The sequence below is a fragment of the Haliotis cracherodii genome, unplaced genomic scaffold (assembly GCF_022045235.1).
Source record: "Haliotis cracherodii isolate W230 unplaced genomic scaffold, xgHalCrac1.p SCAF_14, whole genome shotgun sequence".
Lineage (NCBI taxonomy): Eukaryota > Metazoa > Mollusca > Gastropoda > Lepetellida > Haliotidae > Haliotis > Haliotis cracherodii.
Genome location: NW_027266269.1, coordinates 28244499 through 28271707, shown reverse-complemented (window position 1 = coordinate 28271707; position 27209 = coordinate 28244499). Strand labels below are relative to the sequence as shown.

At 42.0% G+C, this 27209-nt stretch overlaps 1 protein-coding gene across 1 annotated transcript in view; it reads right to left on the bottom strand.

Annotated features, from left to right (window-relative positions):
- Positions 1-299: 299 nt before the first annotated feature.
- Positions 300-27209, bottom strand: part of LOC139460674 (aminopeptidase Ey-like) — a 33583-nt gene continuing 6673 nt past the window's right edge. Inside the window, exons 3-21 of the mRNA XM_071242154.1 lie at positions 25806-25964; positions 25300-25417; positions 23536-23656; positions 21988-22136; positions 20529-20642; positions 20117-20227; positions 17982-18047; positions 17055-17120; positions 14166-14344; positions 12213-12322; positions 10947-11092; positions 10286-10341; positions 8706-8853; positions 8157-8236; positions 5670-5780; positions 4953-5120; positions 3382-3513; positions 2356-2431; positions 300-807 (exon numbers count right to left, since the gene is read on the bottom strand). Of these exons, the coding sequence (XP_071098255.1) occupies positions 652-807; positions 2356-2431; positions 3382-3513; positions 4953-5120; positions 5670-5780; positions 8157-8236; positions 8706-8853; positions 10286-10341; positions 10947-11092; positions 12213-12322; positions 14166-14344; positions 17055-17120; positions 17982-18047; positions 20117-20227; positions 20529-20642; positions 21988-22136; positions 23536-23656; positions 25300-25417; positions 25806-25964 (2266 nt within the window). The 3' untranslated portion in view covers positions 300-651. The remainder of the gene's footprint in view (positions 808-2355; positions 2432-3381; positions 3514-4952; positions 5121-5669; positions 5781-8156; positions 8237-8705; positions 8854-10285; positions 10342-10946; positions 11093-12212; positions 12323-14165; positions 14345-17054; positions 17121-17981; positions 18048-20116; positions 20228-20528; positions 20643-21987; positions 22137-23535; positions 23657-25299; positions 25418-25805; positions 25965-27209) is intronic.

The window sequence follows — 27209 nt, the reverse complement described above, 5'->3', positions numbered from 1 at the left end:
AGTTCTACAGTACCGTACCCCGTGACTCTCTACAGTACATAGCATCCATGCCCCTTAAAGTTCTACAGTACATAGCAACCATGCCCCTTGAAGTTCTACAGTACATAGCTACCATGTCCCTTGAAGTTCTACAGTACATAGCTACCATGACCCTTGAAGTTCTACAGTACAGAGCTACCATGTCCCTTGAAGTTCTACAGTACATAGCTACCATGTCCCTTGAAGTTCTACAGTACATAGCTACCATGTCCCTTAAAGTTCTACAGTGCTTAGCTACCATGTCCCTTGAAGTTCTACAGTACATAGCTACCATGTCCCTTGAAGTTCTACAGTACATAGCTACCATGTCCCTTGAAGTTCTACAGTACATAGCTACCATGTCCCTTGAAGTTCTACAGTACATAGCTACCATGTCCCTTGAAGTTCTACAGTACATAGCTACCATGACCCTTGAAGCTCTACAGTACCGTACCCCGTGAGGCTCTACAGTACATAGCTACCATGACCCTTGAAGATCTACAGTACATAGCTACCATGTCCCTTGAAGCTCTACAGTACCGTACCCCGTGAGGCTCTACAGTACATAGCTACCATGACCCTTGAAGCTCTACAGTACACGATTATGTATGCAATGAGAGTCCCCGTAAAGTTCTACAATAAGTAGTTACCATAGCCCATCTCATTGAACCACTCTGTCAACATGGCGCTGTGGTCCTCCAGCCACAACTTCCTGGTGTTGAATCCAGACAAGGCTGAACTGACGACAGAAGGACTGATAGATTTTGTGTGGTTTGCCAGGAATTCAAGCTGTAAAGAATACAAAATTATTTTGACAGAATAACATTGAACTTGTGAGCAAATGAGTACGGATTTACACCACCTTCAGCAATATTCCAGCACTATCAAGCAATATGGGATTCACACTTTGTACACGTGGGGAATCGATCGAACACGAACATGGGAGTGACGTGCGAACGCTACAACCTCTAGGCTACACCGTCGCCCAGTGAGTGAATGAGTGAGTGAGTATGGTTTTACGCCGCTTTTAGCAATATTCCAGCAATATCACGGCAGGGGACACCAGAAATGGGCTTCACACACTGTACCCATGTCGGGAATCGAACCCGGGTCTTCGGCGTGACGAGCGAACGCTTTAGACACTAGGCTACCCGACCGCCCCTTCGTCGGCCAGAGACAATACACTAGTTAAACATGATGCAATATAACCATACGATATCCTTTCGAAGTCTTAAAAGATGCTTCCAAGTTGATGAACTTGGAGTTATATTTGGAGAATATTATCAATATTCCGGAAAATACGCGGTGGGGGAACACCAGATATGGGCTTGAGACATTTTACCAATGCGAGGTAACGAATCAAGGTCCAAGAAAACCAAATACCAGACCTTTATCAAAGTGACCCAACAGTTTTGCACGAGTGAGTAAGTTTTTACGCCACATTTGACAATATTCAGGAAAATACGTGGGGGGGGGGGGGGGGGGGGACACCAGATATGGGCTAAGAGATTTTACCAATGTTAGAATCGATGTGACCTTATTCACTGGGCTGCCAACTGCCCCTCCATGTGTACGAGGGATGAGGATGAAAACACCATCACGGTATGGATGATGCAGTCACAGAGAAGTTACATAAGACATTGAACATTTTCCCCCAGTGTTTCATGGATCATGATGTCAGTAAAATTACCCAACTTGTTAGACACGCAGACTCATCACCCAAGGTCAGATTATACACTTCAGCATGAACGCTGACGTAGCAACATAATATTCACTGAAGATCAGATCACACACTTGAGAATGAACGCCGACGAAGCAACTTAATGCTTTTACACAAGACCAGATCACACATTTCAGAATGAACACTGACGAAGCAACCTCATATTTACACAAGACCAGATCACACACTTCAGCATGAACACTGACGTAGCAATTTAATATTCACTGAAGAGCAGATCACACACTTCAGCATGAACACTGACGTAGTGACATAATATTCACTGACGATCAGATCACACACTTCAGCATGACCCCTGAAACAACAACATAATATTCACTGACGATCAGATCACACATTTCAGCATGAACACTGACGTAGCAATTTAATATTTACTGAAGATCAGATCACTCACTTAAGCATGAACATTGACGTAGCAACTCAATATCTACACAAGATCAGATCACACATTTCAGCATGAACACTCATGTAGCAACATTATATCCACTGAAGATCAGATCACACACTTCGGCATGAACACTGACGCAACAACAACATATTCACAGTGACAATGGCTGATAATACATTATTAGTGAAAGGTCACTGTTCTACTTTCTTACCTCTGATACAAACGTACTGCTGGTTAATGTCTGGGCGGCAACTCTGATGACATCCCTTACTGTGAATTCCGAGAGCCTGTAACACATGCATCAGTCATTTAAACGTAGTGAGACCAGCCATTGGTCTATGATGAGTGAGTGCGTGAGTTGGGTTTAACGCCGCTTTTAACAGTATTCCAGTTATATCACGGCGTGTCAGCTTAATGTGGGAGGGAAGCCCGAAGTGATGCAGGTCTCAGACGTTTACAACTTCGGTGAAACCCACGAGCACGGGTATGGTGCTGACAAAACTAGAAACATAATCGGGGCGAACCGGGATTCGAACCCACAATCATAGGTTTCTGGCATGCCCAAGGGACGCAACTCTGCACAGCGAATCGCGGCGCCTTAGACGACTGGGCTACCTGTGCCCCCACCATTGGTCTATAAGCTGTTCAAGGAAAATGCTGTTCTTTCTATGGGGGGCGGTTTGGTAGCCTAGTGGCTCTGATTCTATTGCATTTCCATAATGTTAAACGTACCTGAATGTGTTGGATTGACTTTGCAATACTCTGAGGTATTTTGTAATAAGTTTGCTGTTATACTGTAACCTCAGGCTTTTGTGCTGGACCTGTTCACTAATGCTTACAGAAACTACGGCTTGAAAGGTAATGCCTCGGACAGGCTCCTTGTTGTGTGAGTTGTCTGGTTTCAGTTTTCGTGCATATCTAGCAATTTTAGAGACAAAATGCCATACTATATCAGAACGGTAGCCCAGTTGGTCTAATGCTCTTCACTGATCACTGACGGAGAAGGGGCGGTCGGATAGCCTAGTGGTTAAAGCGTTCGCTCGTCACGCACTCACCCCCCCCCCCCCCCCCCCCCCACCCCCCGCGGGTTCGATTCCCAACATGAGTACAATGTGTGAAGCCCAATTCTGGTGTCCCCATTCGAGATATTGCTGGAATGTTGCTAAAAGCGGCGTGACCTCGCCCTCTGGTCTTGGTAGTGAACACATGTATAGGTATATACATAGAAGCAACTCACGTGTTAATGTTATCCTTGACGTAGTTCCACACGACGTGCATGGCATCTTGAGATCGGGCCAGGGTGGTGAAGACTGTTGATTGATGGGACGTCTTCTTCATCTTCTTAGCATCACTTGCAATATCCAGGACTCTGTTAAACATAGCTGACTATCTCAACACAACACGGACCTATACATCCTCGATTATCTAGAGTATCATTTAGCATAGAGCGGGTAATCGAGGATGGATCCGATCACTGGAATCAGTGTAGTGAACAGGTAGGGTAAATGGTTGGTTGGTTGGTTTGTTGTTTAACGCCGCACTCAGCAGTATTCCAGCTATATGACGGCGGTCTGTAAATAATCAAATCTGAGCCAGATAATCCAGTGATTAATATCATGAGCATCGACCCACGTAATTTGGATCGATGACATGCATCAACCAAGTCAGCCTGACCCCCCGATCCCGTTAGTCGCCTTTTACGACAAGCATAGTCACCTTTCACGGCAAGCATGGGTTGCTGAAGACCTATTCTACCCCGGAATCTTCACGGGTCAGGTAGGGTAAATGTGCTAATGCAAGAGGATACGTGTAGGGTAAATGTGCTAATGCAAGAGGACACGTGATTGACTCTTGGACACACTAAAAATGAATTAATAACAAGTTATATTAATTTTCGCAGTGATAATATCGATAGTAGGAGTAGCCTACATATATAAATATATATATAGCCTAAGTTTAAAAAATCGTGTCCTCAGATATCTGTTTAGCGGTAGCGAGAACTAAGATACGATTTTAAAGAGATTGAACCAAATTCAAACCTATGAGGCAATCGATTTAACTATGAGATAAGACCACTCAGTAATAGTATTAATCCATTCACGTGTTGGGAGGGGGCACGGGTGGCCCAGTCGTCTAAGGCGCCGCAATTCGCTGTGCAGAGTGGCGTCCCTTGAACACGCCAGAAACCTATGATAGTGGGTTCGAATCCCGGTTCGCCCCTATTATGTTTCTAGGTTTGTCAGCACCATACCCGTGCTTGTGGGTTTCATCGAAGTTGTAAACGTCTGAGACCTGCATCACTTCGGGCTTCCCTCCCACATTAAGCTGACACGCCGTGATATAACTGGAATACTGTTAAAAGCGGCGTTAAACCCAACTCACTCACTCACGTATTGGGACACATTTCTTATGTACACCGTATTTTCTCACGTTCTTACGTATATTTTACGAAGCCAGATTCATCATCGTCTTATTCGACGGGATTTACTTTCATTTTGACAGAGGGAAGGATTGTCTGTTTACAGTCTGTCGATATCTAGATCTATGCATCAGTATTTGTTCATATTCATATTCATATTCATATTCTATCAATATGTTCAATCAAATACAAATGTGTTTTTGTGTCCTTGCAATAATATTTAGCACCACGTCACATAATACAAGGAAGTAAATAGACAGTTTTTAGTACTTATATTTCAATTGTAGGGTTTTAACTATCACAATGCTATTGAAATAGTATCGACGAAATAATGGTTCCATGCCGACAGTGTATGTACTGATGACGTCACACTGATGTTTGGAGTGTACCTTCTTAGGAGCCACGGTTCCTTGGGACAGGTAAGTGGATACAGCAGTCGAAAGGCGTACTTGAGGTTGTTGGTGGTGCTGTAGGCGTCGTACATCGCCTGCCACGCCTTTAATCCCCCTTCCCGTACCCCGTAGCAGTTGATAACGTCCACAATATCCGGGGACGGTCTACAAGAGACATTTGATGAATTATATACTCTAATCAACATGCGAATGCCTTATAATATAGTCATATTGCGAGGAAAAATTCATTTGTTTTATTCATATGGTTCAGGTAAACTTGTTAAACCAATCCATATGAGGTACACATGTAAAATTGACTTCAAATGGTCTTAAATATTTTGACAATATTTATGACTTAATCCACATGTAATATACACATGCACACCGACCTAAGATGCTGCTGCTGCTGATGGCGTATAGACATGTAACTTCTCAATATATAATGTCATGCTGGCCTCCCAACGTTGTTATATATAGAAGAAAATACTATTTCTTTACAACTGCTAATCCTTGTGAAAAACTGATGTATTCAAACCAATAATTTCGTAGAAAAACAGTACAACACATACTTATGTAATAATGTCTAAATGTATCGCAAGTGAAGACAAATGTTTTACCTGTGCTATCAGATGATGGCAACAATATAGTGTGCAAATACGGTTTCAAAATAGCGTGACATGATATATGTATCAATGTGATCTGAAGCAGTATTACCTGTACTTGTCCTGGTCGATGGTCCAGAGGTTAAACAGGCGGGTGGAATCAGCTAAACAACTCCCAAGGCCATACTGACATGCCAGACGGGCGATCCTGTCTCGCTGATATCTGTTTAAAACATGTTCCATAAGTCTAATATTTCGCATTAGTTATTGTTGGCTATTGTTGTCCAGCATTGTAAGGCGTCGCAACTAGTCCGTGACCAAGGCTATTACATTCCCCCGGCGTACCATCAACTCATCAAAGACCCCAATCAGCCATAATCCTGCAACTGTGGACAATCTTACGTAGGTGAAACTTCCCGCCCAATCAACACCAGAATCAAAGAGCATAAAACCTCCACCACCAAATCCGACAGCAAATCAGCCATCTCGGACCATATAAGCAACTGACCCAATCACATCATCAACTGGGACAACGTCCAAATCCTCGCCAACAACCTCCATGATTTCACCAAAAGAAAACTAAAGAAGCAGTCCACATTCGCCGCCACAAGCCATCATTCAATGGAGATCAAGGTTATTTCATCCCACCCGCCTACTATGAACTCATCAAACAATAATCACTCATCCTGTTTATTGGCTTCATGAACCTATTGGCTTCCAGCTATGTGTTTTCTGTCCATCGTGTTGTGACAGCACCATCCCTTTGTTGTCACACCTACCAATGTTATCTGACTCATGTATACTATTGTTGTTACTGTTAATCCTCTACTGTTAATCCCCCACCTACTATATATATTCTGCACTATGCCCCCCATTCTTAAACAAAACTGCAAAAAATCAAATATCTTCACCCCTAAACTCAAAATACCCAAAATAGACACAACGCTAGCAAACCAAATAAATAAACAAACCGACCCAAACATAGCTAAAACCACCACTCTCGCATACATACACGAAAATTGGCCAAATTGGTGTCACATATACACTGACGGATCTTCAGACCCGATCTCCAACCACACAGGCTTCGGAGTCCATACCACACAACCAGTTATATCCACACAATCTTACCGACTCCCTAACAACCAATCTAATTCTATATTCCAAACAGGACACACTAACCTAAATAACCACCTAAAAAACTTAAAAGGCACACCACAGGCAACTGCCCCCACTGCAAACAACCCGAAACCACAGAACACGCACTCATTCACTGCACCCACTACAAAACACACAGAAGCACACTACAAACCACCCTCAATCTAAATAAGGTTCCTACTCTAGATGAAATACTAAACCCTCAAAATAAACTAGAAAACTTCAAGGCCCTAGGCGTATTCCTAATCAAAACAGATCTAATTAAGCGCATCTAAAAACTAATTAATCTACCAATCCAAAATACAATAAACATACAAACACCCACCTCACCCGGCTCCTTTAGTTCCCTCCTCCACCCACCTAGGCATTTATTCCAAATTTAAAAATTCCAAAAATTCAATATAATTAAGCAACCCCTAAAAAAACCCTCTTGGGTTGCACACACCACTTTCACCCTTTTCGGAATACACTAAATGGTCTGGCCAGGCCCGTGTGCGAAATACGCTACAGTCGGAAAGCGCACGTTAAATCTTCTATATCAGTCAGTCAGTCAGTCAGCCCCCATTCAGTCTTGCTTGACAACGGTATAAGGATCTATACCGAAACGTCGCTTTTCACAGTATTAAAGAAGTTGTTATCCAAAAAAATTGTGTCTATCTTGTCTTCCGTCAACTTCTAAGTAATGCCTATCAAACAATTCATAATCCTGTTGTTTATATTACTCGTTTCATCCTTTGTTTAAAAGTTTATGTCACTGACTTCACAGATGATTGTCATCACTACCCTTGTGTTTACACCCTTGTTGTGCTTCTCCACACCAGTATAACAATATATACTCTACTGTATAAACATTGCCTCCTGCTTGTATATATACTTGTCAACCACACTCTGTACATCACTTGATTGATAACGGTGTTAGAACCTACACCGAAATGTCGCTCTTAATTGTAATAAAGAAGCTGTTCATCTATAAATTCTTATCATACCTTAGTACTCCAACTTCTTCATGCCTATCAATGAAGTTAATCTGCACAGTTGCGTTCATTGGCACTAGTGGAATAAGTGAAACCAGATAGCACCGCCAGTGAGTGAATCGGGTTCTTTAGTCACTGATTTCAAACCAGATATCACCGTCAGTAAGTGAAGAGGGCTCTTCAGTCACTGATTTCAAACCAGATCGCACCACATTGATAGTTTTCACTTATATCACAGCGTATCAACTTAACGTGGAAGGAAAACCTACATGATGTAAAACGTTGAACGTTTACCACTATGATGAGACCATGGATCAATGTCTAATCTTAGAACCAAACTCACTTCCGGAACATTCTACGCCGGCGTTAAGTGAGGTGCATGAGGCCACATTGCCACTGTTCTGATTTAGTGCGGCATTTTGTCTATAAAAGTTCTAGATATGCACGGAAACTAAAATAAAACAACTCACACAACAAGAAGCGTGTCCGAGGCATTACCCTCCAAGCCGTAGTTTCTGTAAGCATTGGTAACCAGGTCCAGCACAAAAGCCTGAAGATACAGTATAACAGTATATGTACAAACATATTACAAAATACCTCAGGGTATTGCAAAGTCAATTCGACACATTCAGGTACGTTTCACATTATGGAAATGCAAAAAAATCAGAGCCATAAACGCTAATCAGTATTTAGTGTGACATTGCTGCTGAACTGCACACCAAATGCAACTGGGAATAAGTACTGTGGCACGTGTGGCTCAATCGTCCAAGGCACCTGTACAGACTGCTGAGCCAAACTTTCGCCAAGATTCTTGGTCTGTCAGGTCCATACCCAATCTCGTGGGTTTTCCCAAAATGGTTAACGTCTGGGACCGACACTCCCTAGGGCCTTCATCTGACATTCAGATTTCACGCCACGATATAACTGAAATACCATTCAAATAGGCGTTAAACCCAACTCCCCTACACTCTCAGATAAAGACACTGAAGTAGTTGCACAATAAAAAAAACAACACTTGCCTTGAAAGCCCCATAGAAGCGAGTGTCCAGCAGTCGTGAGTCCAGGTCGTCCAAGACACGGGTAGCCGGAGTCCAGGAGATGTAGTCGCTGTCGTTCCTCAGGAAGCCGAGAGTCCGGAAGGCTATGGAGGCGTTCAGTAGACCAACCCTGGATATGAAGGATCAAACGCTAAACGATCTGAAGGAGATTTTGGTGTATACATTATATGATTTCAGTCACACTGTTTGTTAAACGGAGCATTCAGAAATACTCCAGCCATATGACGATGGCCTGTAAACAATCGAATCTGGAACAGACAAATCAGTGATTGATATCATGAACAACGATCCACGACGTCTGGGTGTGACGACTCCAATCAACCAAGTCACAAAGCCTGACCACCCAATCAGTTTGGGCGCCTATTAGGACGAGGGTATCGAACTATTATTTTATTTTCACAATGCATTTCTTCAGGACACCCAACTTTCTTGCAAATAATTACATGTACTTCTCCGCCTGAGGTAAAATTATTTTCCTCAGCATGTTCTTAAACAAATTAGTGTTTTTAAATCACCGCGTTTAATTAGCCGATATGTGATACTAGAACACTGTCTATGTGTAGCCGTCAATTCACTTATATACAAGTTGTTCAAAACAGTGCGTGTAGGTTCTTCCTTGGTGTCAGATCAAACGTATCCAAACTGGCTGGACCACCTCCGTGGTCTATTGGTAGAGCGTCTGCCCAAAGCGCGGAAGGTCCGGGGTTCGATTCCCGGAAGCGCCATACCAAAAGATGGTACTTGTTGTTACCCTGTCTGGCATTCGGCATTAAAGGGCTAATACAAGGACTGGGCGGCTCGGTCAGTATACTGTGACTGAGTAGGGTATTCATGTAAAACTGCGCCATGATATCTCAGTGAGCTATTTCTAGAAATCGGCATCAGTCCGGACTTGCACACAAGACTGGTCGGTATGCTAAGCCTCCCCAACCTTTAGAGGATAGACTGTGTAAATACTGAGAAACTCAAAAACGTTAAAGTCGTGGAAGATGAAACCCACTTTCTCATTTCCTGTGACTCGTAGTCTATCAGCGTTTAAATCTACTAAAAAAGCAGAGGAATTTAACCCTAAATTTTGAATGTATTCAAATAACCACCAAGTTAACTTACATTATGCAACAAGACCGTTTACATACGTTTCTATCAGTTACTCTCGCTGACAATAATTTTACTGGTGCTTAAGGCATCCACCTAAGTACTCTATTAACATTAAGTTTATGACTGCAAAATGTATGTGTTTCATATACAGCTACATTCCCATGTTTGGTGGGTTTTAACATAATTCAAAAGTTTTAATCATATTGTATTGGATATTGCTTAAATAACATGTTATATTCTTACTATTTACAATATATACACTATGATAAAAATATATCTTATCTTATCTTACCTATATACTTTTAACATTCATTCAGGAGAAGTATGCAATTTAACCTTTAGCGAAACCTACCGAAACCATGTTGTTATCGTCTTAAAATGCAACCATCCACTAAGCCTGATAAAGCTGATAGTTTCTGTCATTTTATTGACGAATAGCTTACCTAGCCAGATTAAACGCATCATCGATTATCTGAGCTCTGTTGACAGGCGGGATAACCTGCAAGCAAATACAGATGTAGAAATACTGGTTAAGCTCATTGTGAGTGAGTGAGTGAGTGAGTGAGTGAGTTAGTGAGTGCAACAAAATGATTGTCAAATCGTGAAATTACGAATAAAATCATGGCCTTTTGAACAGGGTTTGGTGATACAGTTTGAATGCACCACGGTGTCTCACGCTAACATATCATGTATCGTAACGCCTTTTGGAATGCATGGCAAGATAAACACGACAAGAGGAACCCTTTGAAGGGTTCTACCTAAATGGGGCGAATGTACCATGTACCTACAATATCTGTATCATGCAATGCCTCAGGAAATCTATCAGCATCTTTTATAAAACGTATACGACTTACAGGAACCCAATAGAAACACAACCAAATTCATGTCAACGGGCCTGACGTGCGCCATCTCTCCCTTTTCAAAGACTACTCATGTCCACTGTATGATCAGTTTCCAGTTGTCTTACTGGAGCTAGTCACTCAACCTCATCATAGTTCATCCTGAAATTCCCCGTCTGGTGGAGGTACAGGAGAACTCCCGCCTCCGGGTTATGCACCATCTCTGTTTTTTTTGTAGACTGCCCATGTTCAAGGTAGTACTTACTGTGTGATCTGTTTCCAACTGTCTAACAAGGGCCAACCAGTTGGCTTCCTCATAGTTCACCCTGTAGTACCCCATCTGGTGGAGGTTTACAAGAACCCAGCCTCCGGGCGTGGAGGGGTCTGTGATGTTTACGTTTTCCACCACAGCTGAAGCATACAACAACACCTCGTGGGTATTTAGATTTAGTCAGGCTCGACGAGTTGGTTGGTTACCCAGGCAGTATGGACCGTTGTTCACAATATTATTCACTTGATTGCCTGGTTCACATTTGATTATTTACAGACCTTCAGCATGCAGCTGGTTTGTGATGCGTTTAACAACAAACGCGTCATGCTTTTCCTCTTGTCCCGTAAATGGCTACCTAATAAGCCATTTTTTGTTCACGATGAAATACTCCAGACACGTAATTCAACCAAACACTCAGATGGTTGTAAAAGGAGGGTGGTCATGCTCGGTGGCTTGGTTGATAGAGTGTCACTCAACTAACCAGTCACACAAATTTGACCGGCAACACCTTTTCATGATTACTTATACGCTAACAACAATGCTATACTAAATGCCATGGTACAATATACATGTTTAAGGATACATGAAGTGGAGTAAGATAAAGTTCAGTCATTTTTTCTGCCATATTTAACGAGTGAGATCTCTTTTCTTCGGCACTTTGTGCAAATGAGCAAGAAGTTAAACATGTACAAAACAGTTCAAAAACGTAAGATTGATTTCCATGTAAACCAATATACATGCGCCTGTAGGCACAGATCTACGTGTTTTGTTCAAGCATATGCTGGAGCATACACTGAAAGGGCAAGCACAAACAAGATAATATCTATACACTTTGAGTGAGTGAGTGAGTGAGTGAGCTTTCAGCAATATTCCAGCAATATGGTGCTTTGAGACCAAAGATCAATGTCTAATCTTAGAACCAAGCTCACAATCAGAACATTCTCCGTCAGTGAGTGATCGAGTCTGGTTTTACGCCGCTTTAAACAATATTCCAGCAGAATCACGGCGGGGACACCAGAAATGGGCTTCACACATTGTACCCATGTCGGGAATCGAACCCGGGTCTTCGGCGTGACGAGCGAACGCTTGAACCACTAGGCTACCCAACTGCTGTATATACACTTGGAAGTTCATTGATGATATAATAAGTTAGCGAACTGTATTACTTTGTAATATCCTTTCCCTAGAAGGATCAACGCTTGTGAGGTGTGTTGGTTGGTTCAACTCTGTATGCTACTCAATGCTACTCAGTGTTCTTACTTGAGTTCTGTGTTCTGTAGAGCCACGATATTTCTTGAAATGTGTACTCTTTACTGAAGGGCGAAGTGTCAGATCCAGTAACATAAGTAAGGGGAATGTCCCATTTATATCTGCAAGAAAGAGGTTGAAATATATATAGTTATCTCGTATGCTACTCAAAGTTTCCTCAGGATCAAGTATTGATGATATCAAATATAATCCAACAAACAAAAAATGAAATATCCCGGTGCAAAATGATTGGACAACCCCTATAGGGCCTCACGTTCACGAGGCACGCAGTCACGGGGACGCCGTGTCGAGGTGCTTGAAAACCTATGTGGTATCGTGACAGAATCGTTTCACATAATTACTTGAGAGCACAACAACATTTGCTACTAAGGATTGCAACAACTGAATGCACTTTTGTCCCTTCAGCGCTCGTCTGACGACCGAAAATTAGGCAGATACATAGGCTTGCTTGAAAGTGGGTTAACACAACGTGACGTTACAAATGTCTTTGGTGTCAGCCAAGGTGTGATGAACAGAGAATGGAATCGATACCAAACGTCTGGACAAGCTACCCAGCGAAATCCAGGTGGTCGACAGCGTTCCAGCACACAGCGGGAAGATATGTGTCTCCTGACTGCAGCAAGACGTCATTACGTCGTGGCTGCCACAACACTCAGAAATGATCTGTGGAACGCCAGGGTGTTAACGTTTCTACTCATACAGTGCCTAATCGTCTCCGTGAGGCTGGTCTCCGGGAACGAAGGGCACGCATTCGCATCCCAATGACACAGGCAGGTACGTTTGGATTGGGCTGAAGGTCACATTAACTAGTCAGACCAGGACAGGGCTCTAGTACTTTGAAATGATGAATCGAGATACTGTCTAGATATCACTGATCGTCGCGTCCGAGTGTGGCGAAGACAAGATTTCAGGATTCCAACGTAGCCGAACATGACCGTGATTTCTGGTTGGATCAGCAGAGCTTGAAGAAGCGTTCACATTCTTGATGTGTACGTGAGACCGTATGCTGGTGCAATCGGACCACATGTTATCCTCGTAGACGATATCACACGACCCCATCGTGCCAGGGTCGTTAAGAAAATGAGACCATTGATTTCACGGAGTAGCCAACAGGGTCACCAGAACTCAGCCCTATTGAACACATGTGAAACGAGCTACAGATGGCCTTCCCATGACCCCTTGTCCTTCTGGTAACTCTACACGAACTCGGTAGTGCTCTTAGCTTGGGCAAAACTTCCCTTGGCAACCACCCAGAGACTTATGAGGCGACAGTACCAGGCTGTGATCGCATCACATAGATCACATGTGCGATACTGAGAGTTGTGTCAATGAATTTGCTTTCGTGACGTTTTGACGTTTCAGTTATCATCAGATACTCTCATTTTGACAGGTGATCTGACTGATAATTGGCCACATGTTGTCTGTTTGTATTCTGTGTCACATAAAAATTGACTTTTTGTCTTCATGATCACGCAATATTGTATTTGGCTATTTCAACATATGCACACAATATGACGTATTACCTCTTAAAGTGATGATCCTTAGCAAACTTTGAGTAGTACAGATATATATGATGAAACACAACACTATTCTCGTTAGACCTGTTGTCGAGTTCCGACTGCAACCTTTAACCAATCAGACCCCTATTCTCCTTCTCAGCCGTAATTCACGTTGCCATTTTGTCCCCCAAGCTTGTCGTGGCCCAGACCTCTCACTGACACACAAACCAAATGGACTCTCTGTGAAATCTGAACAAATGGAAGCGTGTATGGTATTTCTTCCTATGCTTCCCGTTTGATATATGTATTTAAACGAAAATAACTGACAAGTTTTGTTCGTTTGACAGACACAATCAGTACCGGTTGCAAATCTGGTTCGATTAATTATCATGTGCCTTAAAGTGATCCCGCTTTTATGTGTATAAACAATACAGTAGCAACATACCCGTATTTCGCTCCATCGTCGCTTACGTCTGCGCTCATGTTGTTTTGGAATAGCTGTTGACTGACTTCCAGGGCCCCTGGTCGTGGGATCGTAACCATGACAACCGGATAATGCATTTGTAGCAGCCACGGTTCCATTAAATCTCCAACGTTTAAAGTAATATTCTCTTTTGCAGCTTCCTTCAATAGAATTACAGAGTACGTGTTCAATGTTCAGTATTGGACAGAAACAGAAATGTAGGTAGTTCAGTAATAATAGAAGGGTAACTCCATGAAACAACTGGTATTTTGACCGATAATTTATGATCTGATATGTATTTGAACTGTTATTCTACTATGAATTTGGAAAATACTCGATCAGACGTATCAAATCACAATAGACACCCTCTGATTGAACTAGCCAATGAGCCGATGAAGCGACCGCGTCACAGCGGAAGATAATATTTTTAGAATAATACTTCTTTCACAGTCGTTTGTCGTCAGGCATATTGGGGGCGGTCGGGTAGCCTAGTGGTTAAAGTGTTCGCTCGTCACGCCGAAGACCCGGGTTCGATTCCCGACATGGGTACAATGTGTGAAGCCCATTTCTGGTGTCCCCCGCCGTGATATTACTGGAATATTGCTTAAAGCGGCGTAAAACCATACTCACTCACTCACTCACGTCAGGCATATTGAAATAATATGTACAATTATAGGCTATAAAAATGGAAAGATGCGTATGCTACAATATTCAAAAGATGTGTGGCAATACATTTCGTGCAGAAAACACGAATGTATTTCAAGTTTTTTGGACAACAGAGAGCTTGCTATTTGGCGCTTTTCTGTACACGACTGTGACGTAAATCTGTTCCGTTACAATGAGCGATAGAAAGTCATAATAGTGACGTTCAAAGTGGAACGAAACCTTTGCAAGGCTTACTTAGTTGTCTTTAGGGGTGCCCACCTCATGCCAGCTTAAAGTATTGTCATGCAAGTATTTGATAACAGTTATATCATCTGTTATTCAATGAGGCAGGTGGAGTAGCCTAGTGGTTAAAGCGTTCGCTCGTCACACCGAAGACACGGGTTCGATTCTCCACATGGGTACAATGTGTAAAGCCCATTTGTGGTGTTTCCCCGCCGTGATATTGCTGGAATGTTGCTTATAGCGGCGTAAAACAATACTTAATCACACACTGTTATTCAATGACATTACATGTATATGTATTTGAAACATTATTTAACTACCTGACACGAGCATGAACTATCATATAATCACCTCAAAACAAATATTTAATCAGTTATTGAATTACAGTAAACTACGGTTATAACAAACTCAAAAGGACTACTAATTTTAGTTCGTTATAACCGTAATTCGTTATAAGCATATATACAGCATAACTACAGCATATAGTCGGGACTAAAAAGTAAGTTCGTTATATCCGTTAGTTCGTTATAAGCGTGTTCGTTATAACCGTAGTTTACTGTACCTGACAACATGTACTTGAAACACTGTTCAATTACCTTACATAATTTATTTAGTTCATTATTCAAGTATCCCATGAAGATTCCGAGTTAGAATTGATCTAAAGCAATCCATGCTTGTCATAAGAGGCAACTAGCGGGATCGGGTGGTCAGGCTCGCTGACTTGGTTGATGCATGTCAAAGTATCCCGTAGATCGATTTTATGTCAATCACTGGTTTGTCTGGTCCAGACTCAATTATCTACAGACGCCGTCATAAAGCTGGAACATTTCTAAGTGCGGCCTTCAACAACAAACATTATTCAATTACCTCACAACATGTATTTGAGGGGGCACGGGTGGCCCAGTCGTCTAAGGCGCCGCCATTCGCTGTGCAGAGTTGCGTCTCTTGGGCACGCCAGAAACCTATGATTGTGGGTTCGAATCCCGGTTCGCCCCGATTATGTTTCTAGGTTTGTCAGAACCATACCCGTGCTCGTGGGTTTCACCGAAGTGGTAAACATCTGAGACCTGCATCACTTCGGGCTTTCCTCCCACATTAAGCTGACACGCCGCGATATAACTGGAATACTGTTAAAAGCGGCTTTAAACCCAACTCACTCACTCACTCACTCACTCACATGTATTTGAAACGTTAATTAATCATCTGACATAATTTGGAACCATTGTTCATTTAACTGACTAGGCCCACACATACCTAAGTGATGAGTGTCCGTGTACGTGTCTGACCGTCTTAATCGATTGAGAGTCGGTCGGGTAGCCTAGTGGTTAAAGCGTTCGCTCGTCACGCCGAAGACCCGGGTTCGTTTCCCGACATGGGTACAATGTGTGATGCCCATTTCTGGTGTCCCCCGCCGTGATATTGCTGGAATATTGCTAAAAGCGGCGTAAAAACAAACTCACTCACTCACTTAATCGATTGAATGCTTGGTCAACTGCTGTTATATGGCAGACTAAAACAATTCCATATGAATAAAAATATATAATCACGTTATGCATTCTTATGATGTTTTCATCGACGCAGATAAACTATGATAATGTGGTGGTGGAATGGGGTTTAACGTCGCGTCCAAGATTATTGCACTTATATAGCGACGTGCATGTACGTGTGTGTGTTTGTGTGGCTGCTTGAACTAGTCCGGACTGATGCCGATTTATAGTGCTAGCTCACTGAGATACCATGCCGCAGTTTTACATGAATACCCCACTCAGACACAGTATACTGACTCCGAGCCGACCAGTCCTTGTTTTAGCCCCTTAATGCCGAGCGCCAGACAGGGTAACAACAAGTACCATCTTTTAACGTCTTTTGGTATGACGCGGCCTGGGATCGAACCCCGGACCTTCCACTCTCCGGGCGGACGCTCTACCACTAGACCACGGAGGCGGTCTATGATAATGTACATTTGTATATTAGGCAGAGTACCTCATTGAAGACTGTCCACATGTCGGAATTCTCTACTGAACTGTACTGATGCTTGATCAAATAAGCCTGAAAGTACAACAACACACATGTGATATAAACAACAGTGTTGAATAAGTGCAAAAGATAAGTCTTCAAAAGGTATAATGTATAGTATCAAAAACAAAAATGTGTCTCAATTTTGAATATTGTTGTATGGCAGTGTAATTTATTGTTATTTTAACAGTGTTGTACTTGTATCACATTGTTTCTGTTGAGATTCAGTAGAAGTTCATTAAGTGACAATAGCTAGTTATCAGTAATGTATTACTATCAAATGTAAGCAGTGGTGAGGGAGTTACTTGATCGAGATGCGTTTGGAGGTAAGTGCAATCTGGAATCTTCTAGAATCTTCTAGAACAGCTTTAGACCAACCCAGTAGGGTTAAGAACATTCAAAATATGTCGGTAAGATACATTAGTTGTAGTATTCGTTGTTAGGGTCCCGCGTCCGGTGGATTGGTGAACCAAAACAACCTGTATATCAGAGTAATATGTACAGGAGCTTTAATGAATGCACTTGGTCCTAATAAGTACATTGTCATTGTTGACCTTTTGGCAAACGAAAAAAATATACTGAAAGAATGAGCCACAATTTAAATGGAAGTTGACGGGGTTTTTTTAATATAAAATGCATGTTCATAGCTTTGACAGGTGACCTTCTGATCAACAACTTGCCCAGCGCCTGTATTTCTCAGCCTCCCACACCCTAAGACAATACATATAACATTTGGGTCTTCAGAAACTTCTGACCATGTCCAGATCGCCTGGCTCTAAAATTAAGCGTTGTTTTCGGCTCCATTATGATTGTATTGTTTATTCTGCAGGTGTATAGTTTAAAATGCGATAACTTTATTTCTAGGACTGTTTGTCAGTCTATTCCTGGACTTGCATTTATTGCTCTCAGGAACAGTTCCTCTCCGAAGATCAGTCGCATCATCCGGACAACGCCAGCCCCCTGTCAACACAAACCACATGTTTGTGTGTTAAGTCATGCATACAGCACATAAACTCCCTGTCAACACAAACCACATGTTTGTGTGTTAAGTCATGCATACAGTACACTAGCTCCCTTTCAACACAAACCACATATTTGTATACAAAGCCATGCATACACAACACTAGCTCCCTGTCAACACAAACCACATGTTTGTATACAAAGCCATGCATACATAACACTAGCTCCCTTTCAACATAAACCACATATTTGTATACAAAGCCATGCATACACAACACTAGCTCCCTTTCAACACACACCACATGTTTGTATACAAAGCCATGCATACATAACACTAGCTCCCTTTCAACACAAACCACATGTTTGTATACAAAGCCATGCATACATAACACTAGTTCCCTGTCAACACAAACCACATGTTTGTGTGTTAAGTCATGCATACAGCACATAAACTCCCTGTCAACACAAACCACATGGGTGTGTATCAAGTCATGCATACAGCACATAAACTCCCTGTCAACATAAACCACATGTCGTGTATCAAGTCATGCATACAGCACATAAACTCCCTGTCAACACAAACCACATGTCTGCATATTACGACATGTGTATCCAGACAACACTACCTTCCTGTCAACACAAACCACATGTGTGTATCAAGCCATGCATACAGCACACAAACTCCCTGTCCACACAAACCACATGTTTGTGTGTTAAGTCATGCATACAGCACACAAATTCCCTGTCAACATAAACCACATGTCTGTATATCACGACACGTGTATCCAGACAACACTGCCTTCCTGTCAACACAAACCACATGTTGTGTATCAAGTCATGCATACAGCACACTACCGCCCTGTCAACATAAACCACATGTCTGTATATCACGACACGTGTATCCAGACAACACTACCTTCCTGTCAACACAAACCACATGTATGTGTATCAAGCCATGCATACAGCACACAAATTCCCTGTCAACATAAACCACATGTTTGTGTATCAAGTCATGCATACAGCACATAAACTCCCTGTCAACATAAACCACATGTCTGTATATCACGACACGTGTATCCAGACAACACTACCTCCCTGTCAACACAAACCACATGTTGTGTATCAAGTCATGCATACAGCACATGAACTCCCTGTCAACATAAACCACATGTCTGCATATTACGACACGTGTATCCAGACAACACTACCTTCCTGTCAACACAAACCACATGTTTGTATATCAGGCTCTTTGAAACTGTGTCAGCTGATAGAGAATGGATACCTATGTCATAAATGCCATATTTTGACGCGTTAAAAGGTGAAAACATTCCGGCAATATATTAAATTGCTTCACTTTGGGTTATCATAAATATTTTATATCATTAATCTATAAAGCTGCAAATAAAGTAACCCGCTATTAGAATATACCATTGCTGGAAAAGTAATAGTATAAGATACAACTTTTAACGATAATTGCCTCAAAATACCCCCAGGTTATATCATTGGTATCTTTTAACTGAGTCACCCGTAGATCCGGGAGAAAGTGTGTGTACAGCGGATTGATATTTCCCGTTCAGTTTACGAGACAAATATACACGATGATATTTTCTGCACAGAAAACAATACCTAGCAGAACAGGAAATATAATAGAAAAGGGAAAACGTCATGTCTAGTGATGTTTTATTCGCAATGTTTCTCATTTTTATTGACCAAGTTTCTTAACGACCTTCAGTTCGTTCCCCTGAAGCCGATGTAGTTTTTGACTAGGCTCAGTCAAAGACGTACATACAAAGGATAAGCAGTCTTCGCTGATGACTGCACCAGGGGTACATCGGCCGGCTGTGTGCGCGCATGGCATCTTGGGTAATTCCCTATCGCTAGGCAACCGAGCGAAGACATTCTGTTTGGATTTATTCTGATTACTGATCTATATACGTCTTTGGCTTATATGGTGGTTAAATGGGGTTTGACGTCGCGTTCAAGATTATTGCACTTATATAGCGACGTGCATGAGTCCGAACAATTACATCTGATTGTGAGAACAATATACACGAGAAAATGTTCGCTACCTTGGAGTATAGGATATTGTCAAACTTTGGTTCATCCTTCACTATTGGCCAGTGTTTGTTTGCGTCGTCGATAAACACACGATGAAGACGGTCTACCACAAAGAATTCATCCTGAAACGATACATGAAACCATTGTAACTAAAAGTACAGTATTCCAAATTCCTGACACTATTTAATTTGAGTCCACTGTACCTATGGCAACCCGCTATGTCTGAGGCCAATGTTGCTGTGGCAACCTGCCATGTGTGCGTCAGCTATGACAGCTCGATATGTCTGAGTATGCTGTAACTATGACAACCCGCCAAGTCTTAGTAAATGTAACTATGACAACCCGATATGCGTGGAATTCTACTTTCCAGACTATTAAAATGTAAAGTGTGTATTGGAAAAAACACATATATGTGTGTCATACCGCCCTCCGGGATGGATGAAGACTGTGTATCACGTGAACCTCAAAGAACATTGCATAGCCCTCACTCAGCCACGACCATCGCCAAGTTTTCGGGGAGACCAGGTTCCCCAGCCACTGAAACAGTCGAAACATCACAATGAAGGAAGAGATCTGTTTGTTCATTTGGCAATGAAATGAAGTATTAAAAATAGGATGGCTTTGTTTTCCCTTTCCTCCATAAATCCCTTTTAAATTCTAAACATTCAAGTCAAATGAAATGATTTGTGAATGGATTTATTTGTGTACGATTCGAATACTGGAATAGGTGGTTAGCAAAGGACAAAGGCGAGGCCGGGGGTAGTTAGCCCAGATAGGTAATAGTTTCCACCTTTGTTATCTATGGAATACTGTAAGGGACATTCTCGCGATCTCGCATTCTCGCGATCTCGACCTTTGGAAACGCGATAAATATGCCCAAAACACGAGAATTTTGACCGCATTCTCGTGTTTTGGGCATATTTACCATGTTTCCAAAGGTTGAGACCGCGAGAATGCGAGATCGCAAGAATTACCCTTACTGTATTCCATAGTTATCTTATTATAGTTGTTGTTCTTACAGGTACACATATATGTTCTCTGCCTCATAGCATTTATTCACCTGTTCAGGGAGTAGGTATATACTCCAAAACGTTGTGTTTCTCATAATAAAGAAGTTGACATCATAGATTCTCTACCATATGAGCGAGTGAGTTTGATTTAACACGCTTTAAACAGTATTCCAGTTATATCACGGCGTGTCAGCTTAATGTGGGAGGAAAGCCCGAAGTGATGCAGGTCTCAGACGTTTACCACTTCGGTGAAACCCTCGAGCACAGGTATGGTGCTGACAAACCTAGAAACAAGATCGGGGCGAACCGGGAATCGAACCCACAATCATTGGTTTCTGGCGTGCCCAAGAGACACAACTCTGCACAGCGAATCGCGACGCCTTAGACGACTGGGCCAGCCTCTACCATATGAGTATCACTTCTAAGTGCCTTTCAAAGACTTAACTGGAAGTACTGAGAAAGAAATTGTTCGATGCCAGATTAAGTCCCTCAATAAAGATGTCTCTACAGACACCAGATACTCTCAACCATGAAGTTATGTTTAGGTTTCCATAACGTTCCTCGACAACGTTTTTTTCGGAACGTTTTGAAAACGTTAAACACACCTTCACAAATTAGTGTTCTTAAAATGTTTTTTCGAACGTTATTGTAACCATACAGAAACGTTTTCAAAACGATTTAAGAGGTAAATTGATGGTTCCAGAATATTTCCGTCAACGTTGTTTCAAAACGTTTTCAAAACGTAACAAATCTAAGTTTTTAAAAGTTATTTCGAACGTAATTGCAACCTTATGGAAACGTTACCAAAACGATAAAACAAGGTTTCTGTGTTTTTTGGGCAACGTACACCTTCATTTACTGCAACGTGTTACCTGATGACACATTTCGTGTGCAAGCAAAAGCATGGTTTGTTGTTCAAGCTTCCTCGGGTCGACAGCGGGGTTGAACAGAATGTCATTATATATGAGCAGTCCCCAGTTCTCCATGCCGGCCCAGACTCGGCCCTTGACGACGATGTTATCTGAAAGTGTGAACATTGCAATATACGTGATATAAGTAATATAAGTACCATATGTAATACGTTTTATTATGCCTCAATGTGAGATTGACCAATCGGAGAGCAGAACAAGTGACCCCACATGAACCCGTATACCGTCAGTAAAAATTCAAGATGGTTGACACTGACCTAATATGAGACCTGTACCGTCAGTAACAGCCATCTTGGATTTTTCAACACCCACTTCACATATTTTACATTGAAAATTCTGGTACTGAAATTCGTTATTCGACTCTGTTTGGTGTTTTAATATCTTTAATTGGATCACGTTCGTGACTTAAATAAGAATATATAAATTTAAATTATCAACAAGGTTTGGCCTCTGATGTTTGAAGAGTAGTCTCCCTTTGACCCTTAACGTCTCAGGTTGTAGTTGTAAGTTTTGACATGTGAGTTAAAGATACCAAATGGTGATGAACTTTTCGGCATAATATATTCGTTATGGTGTCTTAAGTTGCCGTATACGGTGTCATATTAGGTTAGCAGAAATATATTTTTCTGCTAACCTGATATGACACCGTAAACGGCGACTAACAGTGTGAGTCTCCTTTCGCTGGGACTTTTGCATTGCATGAGAGACAAATGCCCCTTTCATAAGCGGATGAAATATAAGTCACGATTTAAGTAACACTCGCCTCATCCTTACTTGGGATTGGCACGGGTGGACAAGAAGAGTATCACAATCTCCCTCTATTGACCTCTATGGTCTACGGGTGGCCCAGTCGTCTAAGGCGCCGCGATTCGCTGTGCAGAGTTGCGTCCCTTGGGCGCGCCAGAAACCTATGATTGTGGGTTCGAATCCCGGTTCGCCCCGATTATGTTTGTAGGTTTATCAGCACCATGCCCGTGTTCGTGGGTTTCGCCGAAGTGGTAAACGTCTGAGACATGCATCACTTCGGGCTTTCCTCCCACATTAAGCTGACACACCGCGATATAACTGGAATAATGTTAAAAGCGGCGTTAAACCCAACTCACTCACTCACTCACTCACTCACTCACTCACTCACTCTATGGTCTACTGCAGAGATCGCCTTCCCTGAATGCAAAATGTAGGTGGTTCGATCCCCGTCCGCGTCATACAAAATGACGTCAACAGATGATAATTGTTTTTACCCTGCCTGGCGCTCGGCATTAAGGGGATTAAACAAGAACTGGTCGGCTCGGAGTCAGTATACTGTGTCTGAGTGGGGTGTCCATGATAAACTGTGGTATTATTTCAATGGGCTAGCACTATAAAACCGGCATTAGTCCAGACTAGAACAAGCAGCCACACACACACGCGCATGCACGACGTCGCTATGTAAGTGCAATAGTCTTGAACGCGTAGATGAGCCCAAATTCACCTCACTTAATTCAGTGTTACCTATTTTTGACAGTGGATAGGGGGGTTGCAGGTTTTTGCTAAACCACTCGAATATCCGTATTCCCTGCTGGTGGGCCATTGTTGCTTCAGCCGTCGTGCCCGGCTTAGATATAGTGCGATACTGAAATACAAAACAAAGATATCTTACAGTAAACTACTGTTACAGTGCATATATTTCAATACACTTTTTATATTTTTAACAAAATAAACTTAAACTAGGAAATTCTAAAATTCGAAAGTCGGAAAGTCGGACACCTACGGTGGTCACCTTTACACAGAAATATCTTATGATTATGTAAAGGTCGCTTTTATTATCTGAATGCACATACAGTAAACTACGTTTATAACGAACACGCTTATAACGAACTGACCGATATAACTTATTTTTTGGTCATATAAAGAGAGTCACACCCGAGTGACTTTTGATATTAAATATATCAACGAGTGTTGATATATTTGATATCAAAAGACACGACTGTAAGATTTTATTTATCATCCAACATCATTCTTCCAACTTTTTCAGTTTGTAGAGAGTTATAAGCAGTGTCTTACGTGTAAAAAGTACTGCTAACAGCTTCAGTAGCAGAGCAATTAATGATGGCACTTGATTGTGACGTCATGGTAACGAATGACGTCACAATATTTTGCAAAGCATTGTGGTGCAATTTCATTGCATCGATAACTACAGTGTAGATATTTAGAATACTAAACGAGCTTCCGTGTAATACCAATTTTATGAAACGAGTGAATAGTTATGGTATCTGACGAGCGAAAGCTCGTCAGATACCACAACTATTCACGAATTCACGTGACGGGAGCGAGTTTAGTATTTTATTTATTACTTGCCATTAATACCGTTTTTCGAATTATACTGTTGAGTGTGAATAGGCTGACACCTACCCGATCCACGGCATAATCCGATTGAGTAATACTTCAAACACGTCAAAAGTTTAAACGTATGAATTTAATACCATACAACGGTCCACCTTTAGAATTCAGGCGTCCGTTCCACAAAATTATCGTAGCGCTGAGGTTATCGCAATTCACATACTTTAACTTAGACCAACGAGTGTAGTTGAGCTACAATACGAATGCCTTGTGGAACGGGGCCTTGCACCTCAAAGTTAACAATCACGTTTCAATACCCGATGACGTAATTTGTGGAAGATCCATCGGCGAAACAATGCCATGTGACGTCAGCCTAGCAACAAGGTTGCGCGGGTCATCGAGTGTGCATAAGCTCCTCTCAGCTATCTATCATCTCCACACGCAATGTCGTTGAATAAGCCAAGGGATGTTGAGAGCTTTCAATATTTGTTCGTGAAACGTGTTCCGAGAGTACATATAAGCACGCGTTTTGGTATTACACAATGTGTTTTACAGCTGTATGTTTATTAAACGGGTGATCTCTTCACGGGCAAGTAACAAATCGCTTGATCTCATCCAAGCGATATCTCCTGTGTGAGCCAGTTTTGGATGATAAATGTTGTATGTATGCTTATAACGAACTACGGTTATTACGAACTAAAATTAGTGGTAGTTATTTTTTATAGAGTTTTTTATAACCGTAGTTTGCTGTTCCATAGAAAACGATCGCAAGCTCCAATGTGTTTGAAAGTAATATATTACATTATGAAATTATTATTATTATACATGTTATTTCTTAAAATTATGGAAATGGTTTTGTCGTATTTAATCATTTTTTACTATCAAGCATCCATGAAGACTGTAATTCTGAATGGTGTATGATCTGATGCGTCTTACCGTGACCCCTGTGGAAGTGACGTTTTCCATGTAGTCGTAGTTGACAACAGCGAAGGCGAGGATGTCGATGTACATCTTTGGTGTTGTCTTGTAGACGTCGGCAACAAAGTTGTCTCCCCTGAAACATGATATGTTTTTAAATCACCTCTGATTATGTAAATATAAGAAACTCATTTTTTGACAAAATAATGATAACTGTAGTCGGCTTATCAACTGCCTGGCAATATCTATATACCTTCAATTAGTGTCTTTGACAACGCAGCCTTACATTGCCAAGTCGTAATTATGAATTATTAGGGGCGGTCAGGTAGCCGAGTGGTTAATGCGTTCGCCCGTCACGCCGAAGACCCGGGTTCCATTACCGACATGGCTACAATGTGTGAAGCTCATTTATGGTGTCCTCCGCCGTGATATTGCTGGAATATTGCTAAAAGCGGCGTAAAACCATACTCATTCACTCACTATGACTTATTATGATGATGTTGATGATGCAGCTCTATTCACACCTTGGATCCTGCCGGATGATGTCCGTGTTGGACCACGAGGTATAATTCCCCACTTTCCTCACCAGCGTTATGTTGAAGGTAGTCTTATAGCGAGGTTCGTCGAAACAGGGAATAGCTTGTCGTGCTGCAGATGGATGGAACTGGCTCACCGCAAAGTATCTATGACACAATTAGACAAAGTTATTCCACAAAAGTTATATGACACGATTACACATAAGATAAAGGGGGCACGGGTGGCCCAGTCGTCTAAGGCGCCGCGATTCGCAGTGCAGAGTTGAGTCCCTTGGGCACGCCAGAAACCTTTGATTGTAGGTTCGAATCCTGGTTCGCCCAGATTATGTTTCTAGGTTTGTCAGCACCATACCTGTGCTCATGGATTTCAACAAAGTGGCAAACGTCTAAGACCTGCATCACTTCGGGCTTTCCTCCTACATTAAGCTGACACGCCGCGATATAATTAATGCTATTAGAAGTGGCGTTAAACCAAACACACTCAATCATAGGTTTCTGGCGTTTCCATGGGACGCAACTCTGCACAGCGAATCGCGGCGCCTTAGACGACTGTGCCCCCCAAACAAGAGTAGAACAAAGAGAAAATATCATACATTCTTATGTGTCAAGTGTTTCTCTGTTTAGTTCGTCAGGTTTTTTTCTAAACGGAACAGTATTTTCTTCATAAATTAACATTACCAGCTGTAGTTATGCTGCCTTGCTTTGTCCGCATTCATTGATAACATTGATGTGATGGGAATGTGTTATGGTCATAAAAATATGCTAAAAATAATAATGATAAGTTTCGTGTTATAACAATGTATCATTCTTCAGGACGCAGAGGGGCACGGGTGGCCCAGTCGTCTAAGGCGCCGCGATTCGCTGGGCAGAGTTGCGTCCCTTGGGCGCGCCAGAAACCTATGATTGTGGGTTCGAATCCCGGTTCGCCCCGATTATGTTTCTAGGTTTGTCAGCACCATACCCGTGCTCGTGGGTTTCACCGAAGTGGTGAACGTCTGCGACCTGCATCACTTCGGGCTTTCCTCCCACATTAAGCTGACACGCCGTGATATAACTGGAATACTGTTAAAAGCGGCGTTAAACCCAACTCACTCACTCACTCAGGACGCAGAACTAAATGCTGCAAAATATAACAATGCAAGACATTTACCTTGAATTCTATGCATTGATAACGTATACCAAAGGCCAAGTCTCAATACCCTTTCGTCTTTGCAAAAAGTATTTACGCGCAAAACAGAGCGGAGGGTCGATAGTCATACCAAGATACGTTAAAAATTATTCCTCTTTTTGCCCTGCCTTGCGCTCACAATTCTGGGGCTAAAACAAGGACAGGTCGGCTCGGGGAAAGTATACTGTGTCGCCAAGGTACGGTGACATGCAATGGACCACGTC